Source organism: Lucilia sericata, unplaced genomic scaffold, assembly GCF_015586225.1.
Source record: "Lucilia sericata isolate MDLA Ls3-8-SP2 unplaced genomic scaffold, ASM1558622v1 Contig000237F_arrow, whole genome shotgun sequence".
NCBI lineage: Eukaryota > Metazoa > Arthropoda > Insecta > Diptera > Calliphoridae > Lucilia > Lucilia sericata.
Genome location: NW_023994264.1, coordinates 313414 through 334822, shown reverse-complemented (window position 1 = coordinate 334822; position 21409 = coordinate 313414). Strand labels below are relative to the sequence as shown.

The following is a 21409-nucleotide window of genomic DNA, read 5'->3' as shown; positions in this document are numbered from 1 at the left end:
GATAGGAGCAAATGTGGACCGATCCCGACAAAAAGGGCTGGATAGATTTGTATATAATATTTATATAATATATACAATATTTGTCTGTGCTAAATTGCATTCCAATAACAGTGCTAATAAATGAATTGCGGATATTCAAGTCACTTTCTGAAGGGGGCTTTGTGTGGGGGCTAGGGTCAAATGAAGTCCAATCATTTCGAAATTCGGCAGGGTCATCAAGGCTTGTATAAAACATAGTTGTGCGAACTTTCATCGAGATACATTTATATTATACATAATTATTAGCTCAAAAGCACTTTTCGGGGGTTCAGTTGTATGGGGGCTAGTTGAAATAATGGACCGATTTTAACCATTTTCAATAGGCTTAGTCCTTGGGTCAAAACAAACATATGTTCCAAATTTCATCGAATTATCTTGAAAATTGCGACCTGTACTTTGATAACAACGTTTACATGGACACACGTACGGTCGGACGGACATCGTTAAATCGACTCAGAAAGTGATTCTGAGTCGATCGGTATACTTTAAGGTGGGTGTAGTACTAATATTTTAATGCGTTACAAACATCAGCACAAACGCATAATACCCTTCCCACTATAGTGGTGTAGGGTATAACAAAAACTTTGCTCTTGTTAATTTAATAATTAGCTAAACAAATTATTTCGCACACTATGAAAAAATTGTCAACAAAAAATGTTGCATACTGGTATAAAACGTAGAAATTTTAATGAAATGTTTAACATTTAGTTGCGTATTTATTCGTTATTTATAGGATAATTATTAAAAGTTGTCATTTTAATGTTTTTGTTTAAGCATTAAGACTAATTAAAACTTAATTAGCAAAAAGTTGCAACTATTTTTCACACGCATATTTGTGTGTGTGTATTAAATGGCAATGCAGCTGGATTATTCTTTATTCAAAAAGCAGCAAAAAAGTAATTAAACATTTTTATAGTAGTTTATAAAAATGTCATAAGTTTATCAATTAGATGCCAACTTGCACATTGGATTTGTACAAATATAATGAATGATAAATAGTTTTCAAAGTGGAAGTTTTGGAATTTATCAAAAATCTTTTGGCGTTTATGTTTTCACTCTAAAAATTCACATTTTTGTATAGATATCCCTTCAACATAAAAGTAACGTATTTTAATTTTCAAAAATAAATCTCATGATCTTAAACATCCATTCATTAAACATGCATTATATAGTCAGGCTTGTTTTATATCGTTAGGCCCGTTAGCTAAAACTGTTTTAATGGAACGCATCATACTTGGTATGAGACCAATATATTTATCTACACATTTCATCGTACAACGTTCATATTGATAACGATATTTTGAAATATCCGATTCGTGAGTATTCAGCGGTATATCGCTACGAACATTATCGTTACATTGCTAAAGAAAAATATCAAGAATTAAACGTTAGCGTTTGGTGAAAAAAATCCTGTACAACTAACCATTACACAATTTTGAAGATTTGACTGAAAAAGGCCCAATTCATGTTGTATATATTCTTGGGCCCTCAGCAAGGGTGCAGCACAGTCTTCTATACATGATTGTACATTTTCTAGAGTGGGACGATGACCGAGATCATCACAACAGTTGACTGCACATAAATGCATATTGGATTGCATTTTTCTCAAGTGGCTCTTGTACATGTCGTGTATCATGTCGGTAACAGCTTTTTCAATACGTTTACGCTGATCTTCAATCATTTTAGGAATTTATGGAATAAAAAATTTTTAATACAAAATGTTATACAAATTTTAAATAAATAAGTTACATACTGAAATTGTCAAGTTAGAATTGTAAGCCAAATTTCTTAAACAAATTTTAAATTAAACTGTAATTTTACTTGAAACTTTTAGAAATTCGTTCCATAATTTAGAATCAAGTTTTTGGCAAAACAATTTTGCTGAAAATTTAAAGCTGAAACAAGTGAAAATTTCAATATTTTCAAGAATTTGGTTAAAATAAGAAAATTTTAATCAAGCGGCTTAGCTTAACTCTCTAATCCCTAATTAATCTTCTAGCTTACATTTAACAACAAATCCAAAATTTTATTCTAATAAAAGAAACAAGCCCTGCTTGTTAGATTTTATTTCAAAGAAAAAAAAACTTTAATTTTTTTTAGTCAATAAAAATATTCGCCTTCAATTAAAAACAATAATAAAGTTAAGAAATTGCGAAGATATAAAGATAACAACACACATTCAAACTTGTGGTATGGCCTCAGGACCCTTAGCCAAAACAGATTTCATAGTTTTCATCATACTGGGTATTAAGCCGACATGTTTGTCTACACATTTTACAGCACAACGTTCAAATTGATCTGTGAATTTGGCAATATCATCTTCACTGGGATTGGCGGGCATTTTGACTTTAATATCGTCATTACATTGCTGAAATACAAAAACATTTTTTGTAATAAATTCCCAATATGCTGCAGAAGTAATTAACTTACCATTACACATCTTTGTAGTCTGCCTTGGAATTCACCCAATTCATGTTGAACATAGTTTTGGGCTCTGGTCAAAGGTTGGGAGCATCTATCGACGCAACGTTGCACACTGTCCACACTGGCACTGGTGTCTTGACAACATTTGGCGGCACACAAATGCATGTCTGTCTGTATGGAAGAAATAAAAGATTTTTAATATTAGAAAGAAAAGATATTCAGGTTTGGAACATATGAACACTGATCAGACGCATTTCTTTAAAACTGGACATTAATAAAAACATTCTAAATATATACTTTTAAAAACACCAGTTTAAATCCTATCTAATTTTGTAATCTGTATTCAAATCTTGCGTTTTTTATGGTTTTCAAAGATTTCTTTAAAAACTTTTTTTGTTGGTCGAAATATTTTCTTGGAAATGTTGCTTCTTCATCAATCGAATTGCTCTTCTACTCTTTACCGACATATCTAAAAGAACTTCCAATGTTTACTTTATAATAAACTGGACATCATTCTTCCCTCGACGAACAAATCTATCTTGAATGCACGAGATCTACCGTATCACTATAAGGACCAATTTGGTGCAGTTTCCTAATGAGTTATAGAGAAATTCTTAAGTGCGAAAACTATACTGATGGAGCCTCTATGAATGTCGCCAATGGATACAGCAAATATACACGTATGTAGGCATATTTTTCTCGTATATAGGAAGCTCCAACCTAATATGACCCTATGGAAAACTATATACCCTTACCAGGCCAGCCTTCCATTGTCTTACTATGAAAGCTATATTTTTAGTCCTGCCGTTAATATCATCTAATATAGCACTCTTTCACCAGCTAATTATACCACAACAAACAATAAACATTTTCACCGGCACCCTAATTAAGATAATTTTAATAATTGTTACAAAACAATCCCCATTTCCAACTTATGTTTCCATTCGCCCCCATTATTTACCTGCATTTTACGTAAATGTGTTTTATCCATATCATCGATCATTTCGGTGACGGCTTGTTCGATACGTTGACGTTGTTGTTGAATCATTTTTGGTACTTTTTATTAATAATTTAATTGAAGAAACGATATTTTTACAAAAATTAGGTAAGTAATTGGAAAAAAATGCGTAACTCGTGTTTTTTTGAGTTTTATTGATAAAAAATGTTGAAACCAAACAGAGGGTGATTCAAATAAAATAAATAAATTGAAACAGCTGTTTTTCTTGTGATAAATAAACACAGTTAAGTACACTAAAAAAAAAACTACGTAAAAAAATATTATTTTTATTAGAATTGAGATTAGATTTGTTCTTTTAGAGCGGGTTTTTGAGTTGGCAATCAAATGCCAATAAATAATCAAATTACTTAATCTAAACATAAATTTAATCTGATATTAATCCCCTTTGATGTTTTTGAGTAAAATATTAAACTTCGCAGTGTTGTCATACAAAACAACAGAAAATGTCACTGTTTGTTATCAAAACAAAGCATGTTTTATAAAAAAGAAGAAGACAATTGTAAATTTAATATGAAAATTAAAACTTAAATTTAAAACAAAAAAAATGTATTTTAAATGTTCATAATTTATACTAACCAATAAGTAAAACATTTTAATGTTTAGATTTATAAAAATTATATTATTTTTTTTACAACAGCTGTTTACACTTTTGCATTTCATTCTTAAGTTTAAACCACCTCTATTTAATTTTAATTTAATCGCTAATCTTTCACCTAAAGATTGGCCCTTAGTAGCAGAAAAAATTAAAATAAGTAAAAGGAAAAAATAAGTAAATACAAAAATCAGATTTTATTGAATTTTATCCGTTTGTTTATCTATCAAATTGTCATTCCGTGTGTAACACTGAGAAATACCTTGTACCTTAAGAAAATTTCAGTCAGTTATGCAATGTAGAGCAACTTCCTCTAAGACTCTGTTCGTTCTGCTAAGCAAGTTTCTGTGTTTACACAAATGGATCCAAAGTATTGAATAGAGTTGGTGGTGGCATCTTCATTGAAGACTGTAAAACAAAGATATCTTTTTGACTCAATGATGAATGTATGTAGTATTCTTCAAGCTGAAATATCAGAGATATTAGAATCTATACTGACAGTCAAGCTGCTATTAAATCCCTGATAGGTGTGTACTATACATCTAAACTAGTCCATCGTCTCTAAATGAGATGGCGAGACATTCGAACAGTAAAGATATTAGAATCTATACTGACAGTCAAGCTGCTATTAAATCCCTGATATGTGTGTACTATACATCTAAACTAGTCCATCGTCTCTAAATGAGATGGCGAGACATTCGAACAGTAAAGATGTAAAACTCTTCCCTTTCCATTTTTAATGGTAAATACTCCAACTTATTTATTTATCAGCTTAAGCTGCCTGCACACTATAAGAGAAGTCGTTAGATTTTTATTTCATACTGCCAAAACAAAATAAAATTAAAATTGGTATGATTATCAAAAAACTCAAATAGAAAATATACTTTGTTTTTACACTATCAGATTTGAAATAAAATGAAACTTCAATATGAAAAAATTCAAAGAAAAAACGTAAATTTTCATTTTGTTTCTGTTTCTGTTTTTATTTGAAATTTGTTTCTTATTTTATGTTTTTCTTTGTTTAAATAAAAATAAAACTTAAATAAAACGAAAAATCCAATCGTTTAGAAATTTTTCAAAAAATTTTGAAAAATCATACGATTTTCAATTTTCCATCCGTATTTTTAATAAGGTTTGTATCTACACTATAATATTTTTAATTTTATTTGAAAATTTTGACATGTCGTTTTAATGAATATTATAGTCTGTAGCCAGCTTTATCGTGTCTTTTCTCTAAAGTTCTTTCCTTCTTATTATTACTAACCTCACTATATCTATTTCTTTCCTAAGTTTTATTTTCTTATTCTAACGGTACACATAATTTTTGGTAGGGGGATCAACTATTTCGAAAATCGGTCAACAATTAAAAAACAGTTGCTGAATAACTTTGGTCAACACTGATGCTGCTGAATGGCATAATTAAAACTTTGTTAAACTGAATTATTGACTTATCACTAAAACAGTTACATATCGGTCACTTTAGAATCATAACTCAAGAAAACATAGATTCGAGTAACTTTAAAAAAATCACCGGATTTTAACATTAAAACCAATTTATATATTATATAAGAGGGTTTTACAATATGATACTTTGTAGTATTATTAGTTTCATTTTATTAATAAAACATTTTATTAAATGTCTTAAGCTGCCTGCACACTATAAGAGAAGTCGTTAGATTTTTATTTCATACTGCCAAAACAAAATAAAATTAAAATTGGTATGATTATCAAAAAACTCAAATAGAAAATATACTTTGTTTTTACACTATCAGATTTGAAATAAAATGAAACTTCAATATGAAAAAATTCAAAGAAAAAACGTAAATTTTCATTTTGTTTCTGTTTCTGTTTTTATTTGAAATTTGTTTCTTATTTTATGTTTTTCTTTGTTTAAATAAAAATAAAACTTAAATAAAACGAAAAATCCAATCGTTCAGAAATTTTTCAAAAAATTTTGAAAAATCATACGATTTTCAATTTTCCATCCGTATTTTTAATAAGGTTTGTATCTACACTATAATATTTTTAATTTTATTTGAAAATTTTGACATGTCGTTTTAATGAATATTATAGTCTGTAGCCAGCTTTATCGTGTCTTTTCTCTAAAGTTCTTTCCTTCTTATTATTACTAACCTCACTATATCTATTTCTTTCCTAAGTTTTATTTTCTTATTCTAACGGTACACATAATTTTTGGTAGGGGGATCAACTATTTCGAAAATCGGTCAACAATTAAAAAACAGTTGCTGAATAACTTTGGTCAACACTGATGCTGCTGAATGGCATAATTAAAACTTTGTTAAACTGAATTATTGACTTATCACTAAAACAGTTACATATCGGTCACTTTAGAATCATAACTCAAGAAAACATAGATTCGAGTAACTTTAAAAAAATCACCGGATTTTAACATTAAAACCAATTTATATATTATATAAGAGGGTTTTACAATATGATACTTTGTAGTATTATTAGTTTCATTTTATTAATAAAACATTTTATTAAATGTCTTGTCAAAATGTATGTTAATTGAGTTTAAATTAATTTCTTGTTAATAAGATTTAGACAGAAAATTTAGTTATGAAATTTATAACAAAAAAATTCACTTATATCCAAAATAATTAACATAATATATTTGAACATGGTGGAGAATGATTAGACTTTATATATTAAAGTTTGCATGTATACTTTTTCTCACAGTGTAAGCATTAAAAAACTAAACATATCGAACCACAACAATCAGCTGTTGATGTTGTGATTACTAAACACATCCCCTTGAACTTCTAACAGCTGTTTTACATAACCTGGCATTTAGTGAAAACCTTATTAGAATTTTATTAAAATATTTATTTTTATTAAATAAAATGTCATTTTTATGCCGGTTTAATAGATTAACTTTGCAGACATGTGTACGAAATATTTCTGCATCACAACGCTATTTCTCTGCTGACGTTAAAGGCACCCAAGAGCAAACGGGCTCGGCTACCTTGGAAACAGTTGTGGAGGAGCAAAATGTTGGCTTAAAAGGTTTTGCTAAAGCCTATGAAAGTCACACTGATGCTTTAAAACCTAAAGAAGAACCTAAGGATACAGAAACATTTGCTTCATTATTGAGGAATTCAAAGTTTATCGATGTAAGTTGAATGGTTTTGTTTGCAAATAGTTTATCGTAAGAGTTATTTAATATCTTTTTAGTTGGGCGATCCTGAGGGTAAAGTAGTTTCCGGCAAAATTTTCCATGTGGTGGGCGATGATTTGTATATTGATTTTGGCTGGAAATTTCATTGTGTCTGTACCAGACCAGCCCGCAATGGACAAGACTATGTACGTGGTGCCAGAGTGCGCCTAAGGATTAAGGACTTGGAGTTATCTACTAAATTCTTGGGTTCATCTAAAGATTTAACTATCTTGGAAGCGGATTGTCAGTTATTAGGTTTACTTTCTTCCCCTGCCAGACAGGGGGCTATGAAAACTTCTGTATCGAAAGCTTAAATAAATTACACTTTATATTTGTTTAATTTGTTAACTTTTATTTTCACTTTGTGCACTATTATCATATAAAAATTGGTAAACTTCATAATGATGATTGAGTTCCGGTACAGCTTGTAATTTAAATTTTGTTGTCAAAGCTCCATTTTGAGAATTCTCTAGAAAAAATACTCTTTTGGCACGACTGTGCACTAGAGCCATACTGCACATTAAGCAGGGTTCATGTGAGAGATAAATATCGTAGCCGGTACATAAGTAAGGGCCATATTTTGTAAGATTATCACCTTCTAGAGAAGATGTATCTTCTAATTTTAGTTTTTCCTTTTCGTGTACCTTTTCAGCTCCCAGTTTTATATTTTTGAATTCTTCATTTTCATTTAGGAATGTTTCATATTGTTTAGCTATACCCAACATACTAAATTCACTTGATTTTTCACTATTTTCATGCTGATTATTTTCTGCTAATATATCATTCCAAGCGCCTGATTCTTGAGATTTTGCTACAAAATCTACCAATACCATAGGAGCATGCATGACAGGACTTTTTTGTTTTTCACTTGCAGCTATTGCTACTATACTCTTAAATCTTGGATCTATACATATACCCACACAATTACCATTTGCTAGTTTCAGGGAAACACTTCTTAAAAGCCGAGCAATTTTCAAATGAAACTCTTTGTCTTGTAAGGTAAAATTAGTACCTTCATATCGTTGTTCCATATATTTATCGGGATGAAATTTACAAGGCCATTTAGAGCTGATTTTCTCATATTGCCATCTTAATTTGGCTGCAGCACTAGGAACCTTTATAATTTCATTTTGTGATAATAATTTGTTTATTATTTCTTTACTTTCTAATTTTTGTTGTAAAAATATTTGCAAGTTTTCTCTTTCCGCCAGCTCATTTGTGGCACATATTACTATCTGTTTTCCATTGACTCTCTTTAAATGCTGTAGAGTTGCTAAAGGCAGTTTGTTGGCCAATTCCTGCATTATTTTGGATATATCCTTTTTGTCCTGTACTGTGTGGACAAACACCTCCACATCTTTTATGTTTTCGGTATAATCATCAGATAAAATGGCTTTAATTTGCTTTATTTCATCCATTTTTAAACGTTTTGTAACTGGTGGCGTCATTTTTTAGTTAAAATTTTATAAAAATTGTCCAAAGAATTGTTTCCAGACAAAAAAAAAAAACAAAATGTAAACAAATACTAACAGCTGTTGACATTTGTAATCAATGACTGTAGCGCCAACGTGTTTAAGCGGCGAGTAGCCGTAACTATTTTATTAACATGTTGACATAGCACAGCACTGCCAAGTACAAAAGCACCGTTTTAATTTGAAATTATTTCTTGAGAACGTTACATACATACAATATACATAAAAGTGTACCGTTGCTGAATATTTAGGGTGTGAAAATGTGATTTTTGTTGCTTTATTAAATTTTCAAATGTAAGGCCTTTAGTCAATAAGAATCTTTTACAAGGAACTTTTGATTTGTAAGTATGTACTTATAAAAGTACCCATTTGTAATAGAGCGTGGTATAGGTGACATACATAGGTAGTGAAAGTTGCAAGTTTTTGCTGGGAAGCATGTAATCACTATAACTTAATCTATATATATAAAAATGAATGTGTGTTTGTTTGTATGTTTGTATGTTTGAACGTTATAGACTACTAAACGGCTGAACCGATTTTCTTGAAATTTTCACAGCATATTCCTGCATGTCTGGAATAGGTAATAGGCTACTTTTTATTTCGAAATTTCAAGTGGGCGATGAGCCACGCCCACATTAAGAAAATATAAAATCCGTATATTTTAGATAATATAACAGTTAGAGTCCTCAAATTTTGTCGGAGCCACTTTAGTGTCAATATGATCATTTAGGACAAAAAGTAGGCGGACTAGCATTAGGGGGCGTGGTACCTCCCATATAAATTAAATACAAAAATTCGTTTATCTGGGAAACTAATAGAACTAAATTCTTAAAATTTAGCACGAAGAACTTTAACATCCATATAAACATTTTGGGTAATAAATTGGCGGACTACCCATGAGGGGAGCGGCACCTCCCATATTAATTAAATACAAAAATTCGTTTATCTGGGAAACTAATAGAACTAAATTCTTAAAATTTTGCACAAAGAACTTTAACATCCATATAAACATTTTGGGTAAAAAATTGGCGGACTACCCATGAGGGGAGCGGCACCTCCCATATTAATTAAAAACAAAAATTCGTTTATCTGGGAAACTAATAGAACTAAATTCTTAAAATTTTGCACGAAGAACTTTAATATTCATCTGAACATTTTTAAGGAAAAAAGAGCGGACTTTCATCTGGGGGGCTTGGAGCCCCCATATGAATAAAATAGAAAAATTCGTATATCTGAGAAAGAATTAGAGCTAGAATCATTAAATTTTACTTGAAGAACTTTGACATTCACCTGAACATTTAGAATATAACGGGCGGACTTCCAATGGGTTACTTGGTACCTCCCATATGAATTAAATACAAAATTTCGTTTAACTGGGAAACTAATAGAACTAGATTCTTCAAATTTTGAACAAATTATTTTAATAATCATCTGAATATTTTGGAGGAAAAAGGGCGGACTTTCATCCGGGGGGGTTGAAGCCCCCACATGAATTAAATTCGTATATCTGAGAAACTATTAGAGCTAGAATCTTAAAATTTTACATGAAGAACTTTGACATTCATGTGAACATTTAGAGAATAACGGGCGGACTTTCAATGGGGGGCTTGGCACCACATATATGAATTAAATACAAAATTTCGTGCATCTTGGAAACTCTTATATTATTCAAATTTCTTGTAGATAGATAGAAATTGGCGATAGATAGAAACTGGCGAACTTGCAATAATTTGCTTGACATCTTTTATATGTAACATATAATAAATCTGGTATTTATTTATACATATTCCTTTTAGGGTAGCAAAGCACACTGGGTATAGCTAGTTTAATTTATAAGATGAAAATGTGGAACATTGGTCGTCAATATAACTTTTTTATTGACATTTTCGAACCAACAAACCAAATACTACTGGAATTAAAGACTCACCAAAAAAATCTTTATAATTAAAACCACATAATTAAGATTGACAATAAAATCCCTTTATATTTTGCTACTAACATTCTCTTTTTGATGACCATACTCATGTGTCTGTACAAAATAGACATTTATTTGCAATTAATAACAATTCATAATTTATACTAAAATATGTATATTCGCATTATTTGTAGTCCATTGCACTTCGCGCAAACATTTCTTTATAGAATCCTTTACTGAATACTCGCTTATTCCTCATGTTTGTGGTACATACTTACATATAATCTATTCATTTAACCAGTCTCTTGTGTATCTTTCAAAACAAACGTACAGAGAATATCTGAAATATTTAAGTGTATAATGTCTGCAGAAGTCCCCTCTGCCCCACCCATGATTTTATGGAAGCTATATTGGTAAGTAGTATTTTTATTACTTTGCCACCCCATAATACTTTCTTTACAAACGAATGACTGACTGTTGCCACTTGTTGACTATAATTTATTAATCGGATCCCAGTGAATAGATAAAAGGTTGTAAAAAAGAATGTTTCTAATTGTTGATTTCTTCTTGTAAGTAAAAATATTCATAAGTATGTAGAAATGTAAATGGTTTGCTATTTTATCATAAAACGTCGTTATGAAGATATAAATGTTTGTTTGTTGTGTAAAAACACCGCCAATCGTTTTGTGTAAATACAACAACGTTGATGCAGGTTACATCGAACAAGTTGGAAACAGAAACGTAGCGAATAGCAGGCATGGAAAATTCTGTACTTCTAGTCTAGTCTATAGTCTAGTCTATAGTCTAGTCTATAGTCTAGTCTATAGTCTAGTCTATAGTCTAGTCTATAGTCTAGTCTATAGTCGAGTCTATAGTCTAGTCTATAGTCTAGTCTATAGTCTAGTCTATAGTCTAGTCTATAGTCGAGTCTATAGTCTAGTCTATAGTCTAGTCTATAGTCTAGTCTATAGTCTAGTCTATAGTCTAGTCTATAGTCTAGTCTATAGTCTAGTCTATAGTCTAGTCTATAGTCTAGTCTATAGTCTAGTCTATAGTCTAGTCTATAGTCTAGTCTATAGTCTAGTCTATAGTCTAGTCTATAGTCTAGTCTATAGTCTAGTCTATAGTCTAGTCTATAGTCTAGTCTATAGTCTAGTCTATAGTCTAGTCTATAGTCTAGTCTATAGTCTAGTCTATAGTCTAGTCTATAGTCTAGTCTATAGTCTAGTCTATAGTCTAGTCTATAGTCTAGTCTATAGTCTAGTCTATAGTCTAGTCTATAGTCTAGTCTATAGTCTAGTCTATAGTCTAGTCTATAGTCTAGTCTATAGTCTAGTCTATAGTCTAGTCTATAGTCTAGTCTATAGTCTAGTCTATAGTCTAGTCTATAGTCTAGTCTATAGTCTAGTCTATAGTCTAGTCTATAGTCTAGTCTATAGTCTAGTCTATAGTCTAGTCTATAGTCTAGTCTATAGTCTAGTCTATAGTCTAGTCTATAGTCTAGTCTATAGTCTAGTCTATAGTCTAGTCTATAGTCTAGTCTATAGTCTAGTCTATAGTCTAGTCTATAGTCTAGTCTATAGTCTAGTCTATAGTCTAGTCTATAGTCTAGTCTATAGTCTAGTCTATAGTCTAGTCTATAGTCTAGTCTATAGTCTAGTCTATAGTCTAGTCTATAGTCTAGTCTATAGTCTAGTCTATAGTCTAGTCTATAGTCTAGTCTATAGTCTGGTCTATGGTCTAGTCTATAGTTTAGTCTATAGTCTAGTCTATAGTCTAGTCTATAGCCTAGTCTATTTTGTTCCCTATTTCCCATTCTATTGCTACGCTCAATATCTTTCAAACATGTTGCAACTTACAAAACACATCATTAACATTTCTCCAACTCACACAAACAAATCCCTACTTTCTTCTCCCCCACAACAATGGAATAATAATTTCGAGCTACAATGTTGCTGGACGCAAAGAATTAGAAACAACCGAACTAAACATAACAAAACAAAAACAATATGTTGCAAGCAACAAATGTCTTTAAATTGTATCTGAATAGAAAAATTCGCACGCACGCAAAAAAAAAAACAAATCTTCTTCATACAAAACAGATGGCAAAATCAGTCGTTGCCAAACTGCCGGTTATTTAAATTGTACAAAGCGGACGAAAGGAAAGAAAACATTTCAAAGTGAAAATAATAATAACAATAACGAGCGAACAGATACGAAAAGCGAAAAACTAAACAAATTTTTAATAGTTTTTAACGTAAATTTAAACAAAAAATTAAAAAAAAAAATATTTAAATTAAAGTGCTATGGGAAAATTTTTGAAAGAAATTTATTGTTTTGATTACAAAAATAAATAAACAATCGAAATTATTATATTAGTTATGAATTGAATTGAGTAAAAAAATTAAAGAAATTTTCTAAATAAAAATTAATTTCCTTTAAAGAAAATAAACAAATGAAATAGTTAAATCTTTAGAAAGTGTTTGTTTTAAATTTTTTTTATGATGAATAAATGAAGAAATTGAAAGAAATGTATTAATATAATTTTAAAGTAAATAGTGAAAATATTTAGAAAAAAAATCTAATAAAAATCTATAAAAAAGTGTTTACAAATAATTTAATAAAAAAATTTAAAGTGAGTTGTGTGAGTAGCTTATTTTTATAAGAAAATATTTAAAATTGTGTTACTATATATGTACATCCATATATCAGGTTATAGTAGATCTGATGAACAAATTTGATTTGCTAATTTAATTCTAATTCTAAATATTTTAAGATTTTTGCGATCATATTTGGTCGCAGAATGATAAATGGATTACATGACATAATTAATTATGTTGGAAGGTTCTACTAAGATCGGTATGGTTTTTTTGGTTTGGTTTACGTGGTAGTTCACTACACGCGAACTGTCAAGTAGAATCGAAGAGACTACGTTTTGGCCGGACCACTCCACTCGTCAGATGTAGTATTTATAGTATTAGATTCAGACTGTAGCTGTGAGAAATCTGAGGATATTATTAAGCATAGACACAGATATCTCACCAAGGTTAGATATGAAGTAATTGCGGCCAAAGCAGTGCATTCACGGAGGAGATGGAAGACCGTTTCTTCCTTTTCCCTGTCTTTGCAACTGCGACAGTGATCATTGATCTGCCTATTACCCAGTGTCCTATTATTAATGCTATCAGCGTCGATATGTCCCGCCTACTTCGATTTATAAGGTATCTTATGCGTTTCTCATTGAAGGAGGGCCACAATAACTTGTCCCCTTTACATGTGTCTAGATTATTCCACCTATTTTCAGCCTTTTGAAGAAAGAATTTGAGGATATTGCTCTTGAAAAAACTTAACGGAGTTGCTACTGAAACGGCGTTGGAAATGTCAAGAGCAGATCCCGTTCTGGCACGCTCATCTGCCTGTTCACTACCATAGTAGTCCCTATGCGCAGGCACCAAAACAAGGGTAATGTCAGACAGGCGACCTAGCCTTGACAGATCCTTCTTGCATTGTCTAACTAATAGGGAAGTAGTAGTATAAGAGTTTAGTGAGAGAAGTGCCTCTTGACTATCGACTAAAATTGAGGTCATGTAATACCCTACAGGCTACCATTATCGCAAATATTTCAGCCTGAAAGACACTGTAGTGTTGGGAAGACGGTGGGATATACTTACCCCAACTTCTTCACAGAAGACACCAGAACCGACACCGCAGTTTATTTTAGAACCATCTGTAAAGATTCTGGTGGTATATTCTCTCGGTAGGTTACCTCTACACCACTCGCTCCTGGAAGGAACGAACTAGAAGGTCGGTATGGTTAATTTGAATAAACTATTTTCTGCAGGAATAATTCTTCTATGAATAAGCCTATATACTAGTTTATCTATTAGTCTATTATTTTGTATTCGTAATAGTATATTGATTAGTTTATAGATTAGTATACATATTATCCAGTTTATTAACTAGTTTATTGACCATTCTATAGACCTTTTTAATGAAAAGTATATGGACTTTGTTCATAGGTTTATGGTAGTTCACTATCCGAACAGTTAAGTGGAGTCGAAGGTGTTCCGTTTTGATAGGACCTCACCATTTACGTGCACTCGTCAGATGTTTAGAATTACAAACAACCTGTATACGTGAGATATTTCAGTAGGTTATTAAGTATAGACCTATATAATGCACCAATGTTGGATATCGAGTAGTTGACATTGAATCTATTTCTATTGGGTGCTAGTGCAGGGCAGATCGTATAAAGTTTTTTTCTTTTTATCATTGGAACTGCGACAGTATTCATTGTTTACTTAACATCCAATGTCTAGCTGTTACTGCAAGCAATCTCGATATTAACGGTTTGTTACGGATTATTATTTGTATAAAGCGTTTTTAATAGGAAGATGGTTATTACATAAGTTTGGCCTTAATAAGAGAAGTCCATTACTTCCACGAATGTTGAGTTAACTATTAAGTCGTTATTGCAAATATTTCACTTTCACTACAATCATTCGGTGGACGATGTGAGATTCCTATTCCAAGTTCGTAGCAGAATACCCCAGAATCAGCACTGTAGTTAATTTTTGAACCGAACTATTGTCAAATTCGTTCACTATATTACCCCTACAGAGTTTTTCGTAGATAGGGGATCACATAAACATGGCATTAATGAGAGAAGTGCCTCCTGGATCATCGCTCTCTAAAGTTTTTATGGAAGTCTCTGTATGGGGTAATAAAGTTAGATGGATCCTAGCATGGCCATTGTATAAATGTCGATAGGAACAAGGTGCAATATAGGACAATCACTCGACGGACGATGAAATATTCCTACCCCAAGTCCGTCGCAGAATACCAACAAGTTAATTTTTGAACCGACCTTGTGTCAAATTCGTTCACTCTATTACCCCTACATCATTGATTCAGTCTGATGGTTGCTTCAAGTTCGTTGCAGAATACTCCTGAACCAACACTGTAGTTAATTTTTGAACCGATCTTTCGCTCTCTAAACATTTCATCAAAGTCCGTGTGTGGGTTAATATACATATATTCAGATGGTGGCTTGAACACTGATGTTCTTGATCTGTACTGCAGGCAGAGATGGCCATTATATGAATGTCGATAGGAACAAGGTGCAAGATAGGACAACCACTGGGTGAACGATGAGAGATTCCTATCCCAATACTCCAGAACCAATACTGTAGTTAATTTTTGAACCCGATCTAGTGTAAAATTCTTCTACTATATTACCCCTACATTATGGCTTCGTAGCAGAATACTCCAGAACCAATACTGCAGCTCAATTTAGAATCGATCTAGTGTTAAATTTGTTCACCTACGCTCCCTAAACATTTTATCAAAGTCCGTAAGTGGGGTAATATAGACAGATGGTTGCTTCAAGACTGAAGGTAGACCGCTCAGGATCCTAGCGTTATCTATGGTGAACTTTGTAGTTCACCATACCAAAAATTCATATGCAAGAAAAGGACATATGTTGTGTTGTCGATAGGTTCACAGAAGCATAACTTTCTTTTTGTGATAACTAAGCTTTCAGATATGTATCTAATTTATCGATTTAGGCCACGAGCTAATTTTAAAGACGTGTTACTTAATGTAACTTAGATAGCTTCGAGTTCCACCATGAAGGAAAACTTTTTATTGCCTTAGTGATTGGACAGAAAACTTTGGAAGCTTTTCTTATAATTTTACTAATGTCTTCCTCTATTTAACCAAGTCCAGTGATTGGATCTTTAACCACTTCAAACTGAAGCTTATATGTCAGGATCCCATTATACTTCAGCTAGTCGGATCTTCTTGAGTTCATATAGACCATTTCTTCTATCAAGTTTTGAAATCAAAAGTCAAAGAGAATTGTTGTCTGAGAAAGACTTCTCATTAGATACCCTCCATCTAACAACTGATATTCCAAACCTTTAATTTATAACAGCAATATCTAGTAATACATCCTCACACCCATTACAACAATCAAATGACTCGACACCTTCATTAATTCTGCTGCTACCCCAAATCAAATGTTTAGCGCTGGCATCCTTTGAGGCCAGAAAATTACTCTCATGTCCAATCAAGAAGCTCTTGTTATGTTGTAGCTCGACCTTAGCGACTGTTAGGACCACTGAGCCCAGCTGCGTACAAAGAAAAATGATAATAGGTATTTTAGAAATCATGTCTTACCATTAACTCTTGCATTAAGAATATTGTATGTGGAGGTTGGGAACCATTTTACTTTTGAGTTTGTTAACCAGGGTTCTTGTATAAGGTCAAGTTCTTTTCACTTAGTTAGTTAGTGTGAAAGGAGGATATATATACATCAAATCCGAAGAACTACGTCTAGGCCTCTAAAGGGCCTGTAACCTAATGGAGGCCACCTTTTTCACCTAGGAGCACCCAAATATTGCCTGTAGAGCATTTCGTGTGCCAGCAGATCGGAAGGACGGATATAGCTTAATAGATTCTGAATTGAGATGGGTATTGCACCCTTACTACTATAGTACTGTAGGATTTAATAATTATATCTATTACAACAACACTCTTCATAATTTTGTGAGGATCTTCTAGAAATAATCTAGGTCTGAAACTGTTGATAAATCTTATAAACTAGTTTATCGATACCTGCCCCTTATAAATGGTTTGTGTTTATAAGCAAGTACCAATAATAGGGTTCATGTGATCGATTATACCCGACTTTCTCAATTGTCGACTTCAATTACAACTTTATTAAATAATATTGTAATTAAATTATCATTGAATATACATAACCTAACGTGCTGCAGGGTAACCTCAATCTACTATAATCGACCTAAATAGACTATGATTTAATCAAGTAATTAAAAATAATTTTCATTTTATCTTCTAATTTTCAACAAAGAAACTCAAAATTTAATTAGGATAAAAGTTTAGTTAATGTAAGTATGAAGTCAAACCCGAACCCTTATTTTCAATATTCCTTTCAAAAATATTTAAGTGTGGTTGTCTGTTAAATGCGTGTATAAATGTCAAATTCTTAATTTTGTTTATTATTTTTACTTTTTTTCGGTTATTCTGTAATCAATATTGTATGTAAACATTATGTTCATCAGCGAATTGTTAATTATTGATGAGTCTCGAAGAGAATTGATTTTGATTGATATCTTAAAATCATTGGGTCATTAACAAAACATTAACTTTGATTTGTTAAGTGTTTTTGGTTGCAATATTTTATATGTATTCGTGTTCTCATTTGACTTGATTTTTTGTGAGTTTTGTTTTTTTTCGCCAGTTAATTTTTTGTTTTGTTTATTGTTGGGGCGTTGAAGTTTCCACAAAAACAGCAAATTGATGTGAAGGATCATTAATAAAATGCTTGTTTGCATAATGGACACAAAATATACATATAAATAAAATAAATGTTAAGGATTTGTATGTAGATGAAAGCACTTGATGTGGAGTATTATTGTATATAAAAGCTGGTGTTAAAGAAATATAATTTTTTTCAATTCTCCAATTGCGTGATTAATAATTGTATCATTTTCGCCTTTGAACTTGATATTTTTTTTTACTTTTTATACCCTCCACCACCATCAGTTGTGATAGAGGGTATATATAAGTTTGTCGTTCCGTGTGTAACACCAAGAAATATTCATTTAAGACCCAACAAAGTATATATATTCTGGGTCCTTATGAAATACTGAGTCGACTTAGCTATGTCCGTCTGTCTGCCTAAAACACGCTCACGTTAAAACTAAGCAAAGGAAATCAACCAAATTCACCCAAAATATCCTAAGCAGTTTGGTATTGAAAATCAGCAAAATCGGTTCACAACGTAATAACTTATGAGTAAAAATTTCAGACTACCTCGAAAAAAATTGCTTTTTTTTCATAATTCTTTTGAAGTTTTCTCAGAAACTACCAAAGATATTGTCACACATTATTTTTTCAAGGCAGTGTTTAATTATGTTCAAAATCTTTACAATCGATTCCATATTTCTCATAGCCCCCATACAAAGGTATATATTCCCGGAAATTAGTTTATCGTTAATAACTCCCTCAAATATATCGGTATCAACACAAAAGCTATTGTGAAAAATTTCGACACAGATATGTTTTGCGTACATACAAATCTACTAAATTTTTTACGGATCGGACCATTCTTGGTCATATCTCCCATATAAGGCCCACTTCCGAAAATCACTTAAACGCATATATTTCATTGAATTAAAAAGCTATAAGGATAAAATTCGACACAAATATGTTTTGTGTACATACAAATCATTCTACCAATTTTTTTACGGATCGGTCCGTTATTGGTTATAGCTCCCATATAAGGCCCACTTCCGAAAATCACTTAAAGGCACATATTTCATTGTCAAATAAAGCTATCTTGATAAAATTCGACACAAATATGTTTGTCTAAATATGAATCACTCTATTTTTTCTGGATAGGCCCATAATTAGTCATAGCTCCCATATAAAGTCCACTTCCGAAAATCACTTAAACGCATATATTTCATAAAATTCTATTGCTATAAGGATAAAATTCGACACAAATATGTTTTGTGTACATATAAATCATTCTACCACTTTTTTCCCGGATCGGTAAATTATTGGTCATAGAACCCATATAAGGCCCACTTCCGAAAATCACTTAAATGCACATATTTCATTGTTGAATAAAGCTATCATAATAAAATTCGACAAATATGTTTTGTTTTTATATGAATCACTCTACGAAATTTTTTCCGGATAGGCTCCCATATAAGGTCCACTTACGAAAATCACTTAAACGCATATATTTGGTTTGAATAATAAAGCTATCGGGATAAAGTACGACTTGAATATGTTTTGTGAGCATATAAATCATTCTACGGAATTTTTTCCCGGATCGGTCCATAAGTTGTATTGGCGCCCATACAAGGTTTACTGCTGAAAATAACTTAATACCACTTAATTCGTTATTAAATGATTATATCCGGATAAAATTCGACATTATATTAAAATGTTTTCGAACTGGCCTATTATTATAAATTTTCTGGACTTAATAAAAAATTAGATTGACATGTGCATATCAATACGCAAACAACAATTTTACCAAGTTATCTTAAAATTTGATAGTTAAATGGGTTTTAATTAAAAATAGAGGGTATTTAAGATTCGGCACAGCCGAATATAGCACTCTAATTTGTTTTTATAAAAAAATAAGTTTAACAAGTAAGAGTGTTATATTCGGCCATGCCGAATCTTATATACCCACCATCAAATCATCCTTATAAATAAACTTTGATATTATCGATCTATGTTGAATCATATGTCGATATTAATATGAACATCAGGGAAATATTTGATAGAGGGAATTTAATAAGGGCTTAAGCATGGACCGTGCTCTTCCGAATTAAAAATATTAATTTTGTTTGATCCAATATTTATAACCATAAACTGTTTTTTTGTAAGAGTGGTTATATGGAGAGTAGAGTCAATTATGGACCTATCCTTGTTGGTTTATACAATAATTATTTGTATCTAATGTAGCTGTACTTGTATCTTTCATTCAGTCATGAGGTTTAAAATATTTATCTGAAGGGAACCGAAAATGGGTGTTTGATTAGTTATCCTCATCAAATTCAGTTGAAAACTTCCAGTCCTATAAAACTCCCGTAATTTGGAAGAACTTTTGAGCCATACATGAGCGTTAAAATGATTCTCTGGAGTGAATCGTTAAAGGCGCCCCTATACGCCCACCCCCGTATAAGTCAATTATGGATCGATACTTCTAAAATTTAAAACGATTTTTAGTTTTTGGCTAGTACAAAACTTGTTTACGTAGATTTTCACTGCTGTAATCGCATTTTTGAGTCAGTAATGAGCGTAAAAGTCATTATCTGAAGGGGACCTTATATGGGGGATAGGGTCAATTATGAACCGATCCTTATAAAATTTTACGAAGAGATCTAAATTCTTATAAAACATGTTTGTGCCGAATTTCACCTCTATTGATGCTTTCCTTAGCCCGTTATGTGCGATAAAGTCATTTTCTGACGGGGACTGTTTATGGGCGGTAGGGTCAATTATGGGCCAATCCTTATAAAATTTTACAAAGAGATTTAGGTTCCCATAAAACTTGTTTGTGCCGAACTTCACCGCTATTGATGGTTCTCTTAGCCAGTTGTGGGCGATAAAGTCATTTTCTGAAGGGGACTTTATATAGGGGTTAGGGTCAATTATGGGCCTATCCTTATAAAATTTTACAAAGAGATTTAAGTTCCCATAAAACATGTTTTTACCGAATTTCACCGCTATTGATGCTTCTTTTAGCCAGTTATGGGCCATAAATTCATTTTCTGAAGGGGACTTTATATGGGGGGTAGGGTCAATTATGAGCCTATCCTCATAAAATTTTACAAAGAGATTTATGTTCCCATAAAACATGTTTGTGCCGAATTTCACCGCTATTAACGCTTCTCTTATCCAGTTATATGCGATAAAGTCATTTTCTGAAGGGGACTTTATATGGGGGGTAGGGTCAATTATGGACCGATCCTTATAAAATTCTACGAAGAGATTTATGTTCCCATAAAACATGTTTGTACCGAATTTCACCGCTATTGTTGCTTCTCTTAGCCAGTTATGGGCGATAAAGTCATTTTCTGAAGGGGACTTTATATGGGGGGTAGGGTCAATTATAGGCCTATCCTTATAAAATTTTACAAAGAGATTTATGTTCCCAAAAAACATGTTTGTGCCGAATTTCACCGCTATTAACGCTTCTCTTATCCAGTTATGGGCGATAAAG

The 21409-nt window shown here is 31.8% G+C and overlaps 4 protein-coding genes across 4 annotated transcripts; 1 reads left to right on the top strand and 3 right to left on the bottom strand.

Annotated features, from left to right (window-relative positions):
* Positions 1 to 767: 767 nt before the first annotated feature.
* On the bottom strand, positions 768 to 1765 carry LOC119602530 (protein FAM136A-like). Its single transcript, XM_037954107.1, has 2 exons — positions 1463 to 1765; positions 768 to 1400 (listed from the first exon to the last, which is right to left on the bottom strand). The coding sequence occupies exons 1-2, from the start codon at positions 1718 to 1720 to the stop codon at positions 1212 to 1214; spliced, it is 447 nt and encodes a 148-aa protein (XP_037810035.1). The 5' UTR covers positions 1721 to 1765; the 3' UTR covers positions 768 to 1211.
* A 298-nt stretch (positions 1766 to 2063) lies between these two features.
* On the bottom strand, positions 2064 to 3688 carry LOC119602531 (protein FAM136A-like). The gene is made up of 3 exons (XM_037954108.1): positions 3425 to 3688; positions 2470 to 2634; positions 2064 to 2407 (listed from the first exon to the last, which is right to left on the bottom strand). Exons 1-3 carry the CDS (start codon positions 3509 to 3511, stop codon positions 2219 to 2221), a joined length of 441 nt encoding a protein of 146 aa, XP_037810036.1. The 5' UTR covers positions 3512 to 3688; the 3' UTR covers positions 2064 to 2218.
* A 3151-nt stretch (positions 3689 to 6839) lies between these two features.
* LOC119602529 (28S ribosomal protein S28, mitochondrial) lies at positions 6840 to 7591 on the top strand. The gene is made up of 2 exons (XM_037954106.1): positions 6840 to 7207; positions 7269 to 7591. The coding sequence occupies exons 1-2, from the start codon at positions 6938 to 6940 to the stop codon at positions 7563 to 7565; spliced, it is 567 nt and encodes a 188-aa protein (XP_037810034.1). The 5' UTR covers positions 6840 to 6937; the 3' UTR covers positions 7566 to 7591.
* LOC119602528 (probable inactive tRNA-specific adenosine deaminase-like protein 3) lies at positions 7583 to 8758 on the bottom strand. The gene has a single exon (XM_037954105.1). It carries the CDS (start codon positions 8697 to 8699, stop codon positions 7596 to 7598), a length of 1104 nt encoding a protein of 367 aa, XP_037810033.1. The 5' UTR covers positions 8700 to 8758; the 3' UTR covers positions 7583 to 7595.
* Positions 8759 to 21409: the final 12651 nt, after the last annotated feature.

Coding starts and splice junctions, on each gene's coding strand:
- LOC119602530 (XM_037954107.1), bottom strand. CDS start 1,720: ATGATTGAAGATCAGCGTAAACGTATTGAAAAAGCTGTTACCGACATG. Junction 1,401..1,462: donor ATCTTCAAAATTGTGTAATG/GTTAGTTGTACA, acceptor ATTTTTCTTTAG/CAATGTAACGATAATGTTCG.
- LOC119602531 (XM_037954108.1), bottom strand. CDS start 3,511: ATGATTCAACAACAACGTCAACGTATCGAACAAGCCGTCACCGAAATG. Junction 2,635..3,424: donor CACATTTACGTAAAATGCAG/GTAAATAATGGG, acceptor TCTTCCATACAG/ACAGACATGCATTTGTGTGC. Junction 2,408..2,469: donor GACTACAAAGATGTGTAATG/GTAAGTTAATTA, acceptor TTTGTATTTCAG/CAATGTAATGACGATATTAA.
- LOC119602529 (XM_037954106.1), top strand. CDS start 6,938: ATGTCATTTTTATGCCGGTTTAATAGATTAACTTTGCAGACATGTGTA. Junction 7,208..7,268: donor GGAATTCAAAGTTTATCGAT/GTAAGTTGAATG, acceptor ATATCTTTTTAG/TTGGGCGATCCTGAGGGTAA.
- LOC119602528 (XM_037954105.1), bottom strand. CDS start 8,699: ATGACGCCACCAGTTACAAAACGTTTAAAAATGGATGAAATAAAGCAA.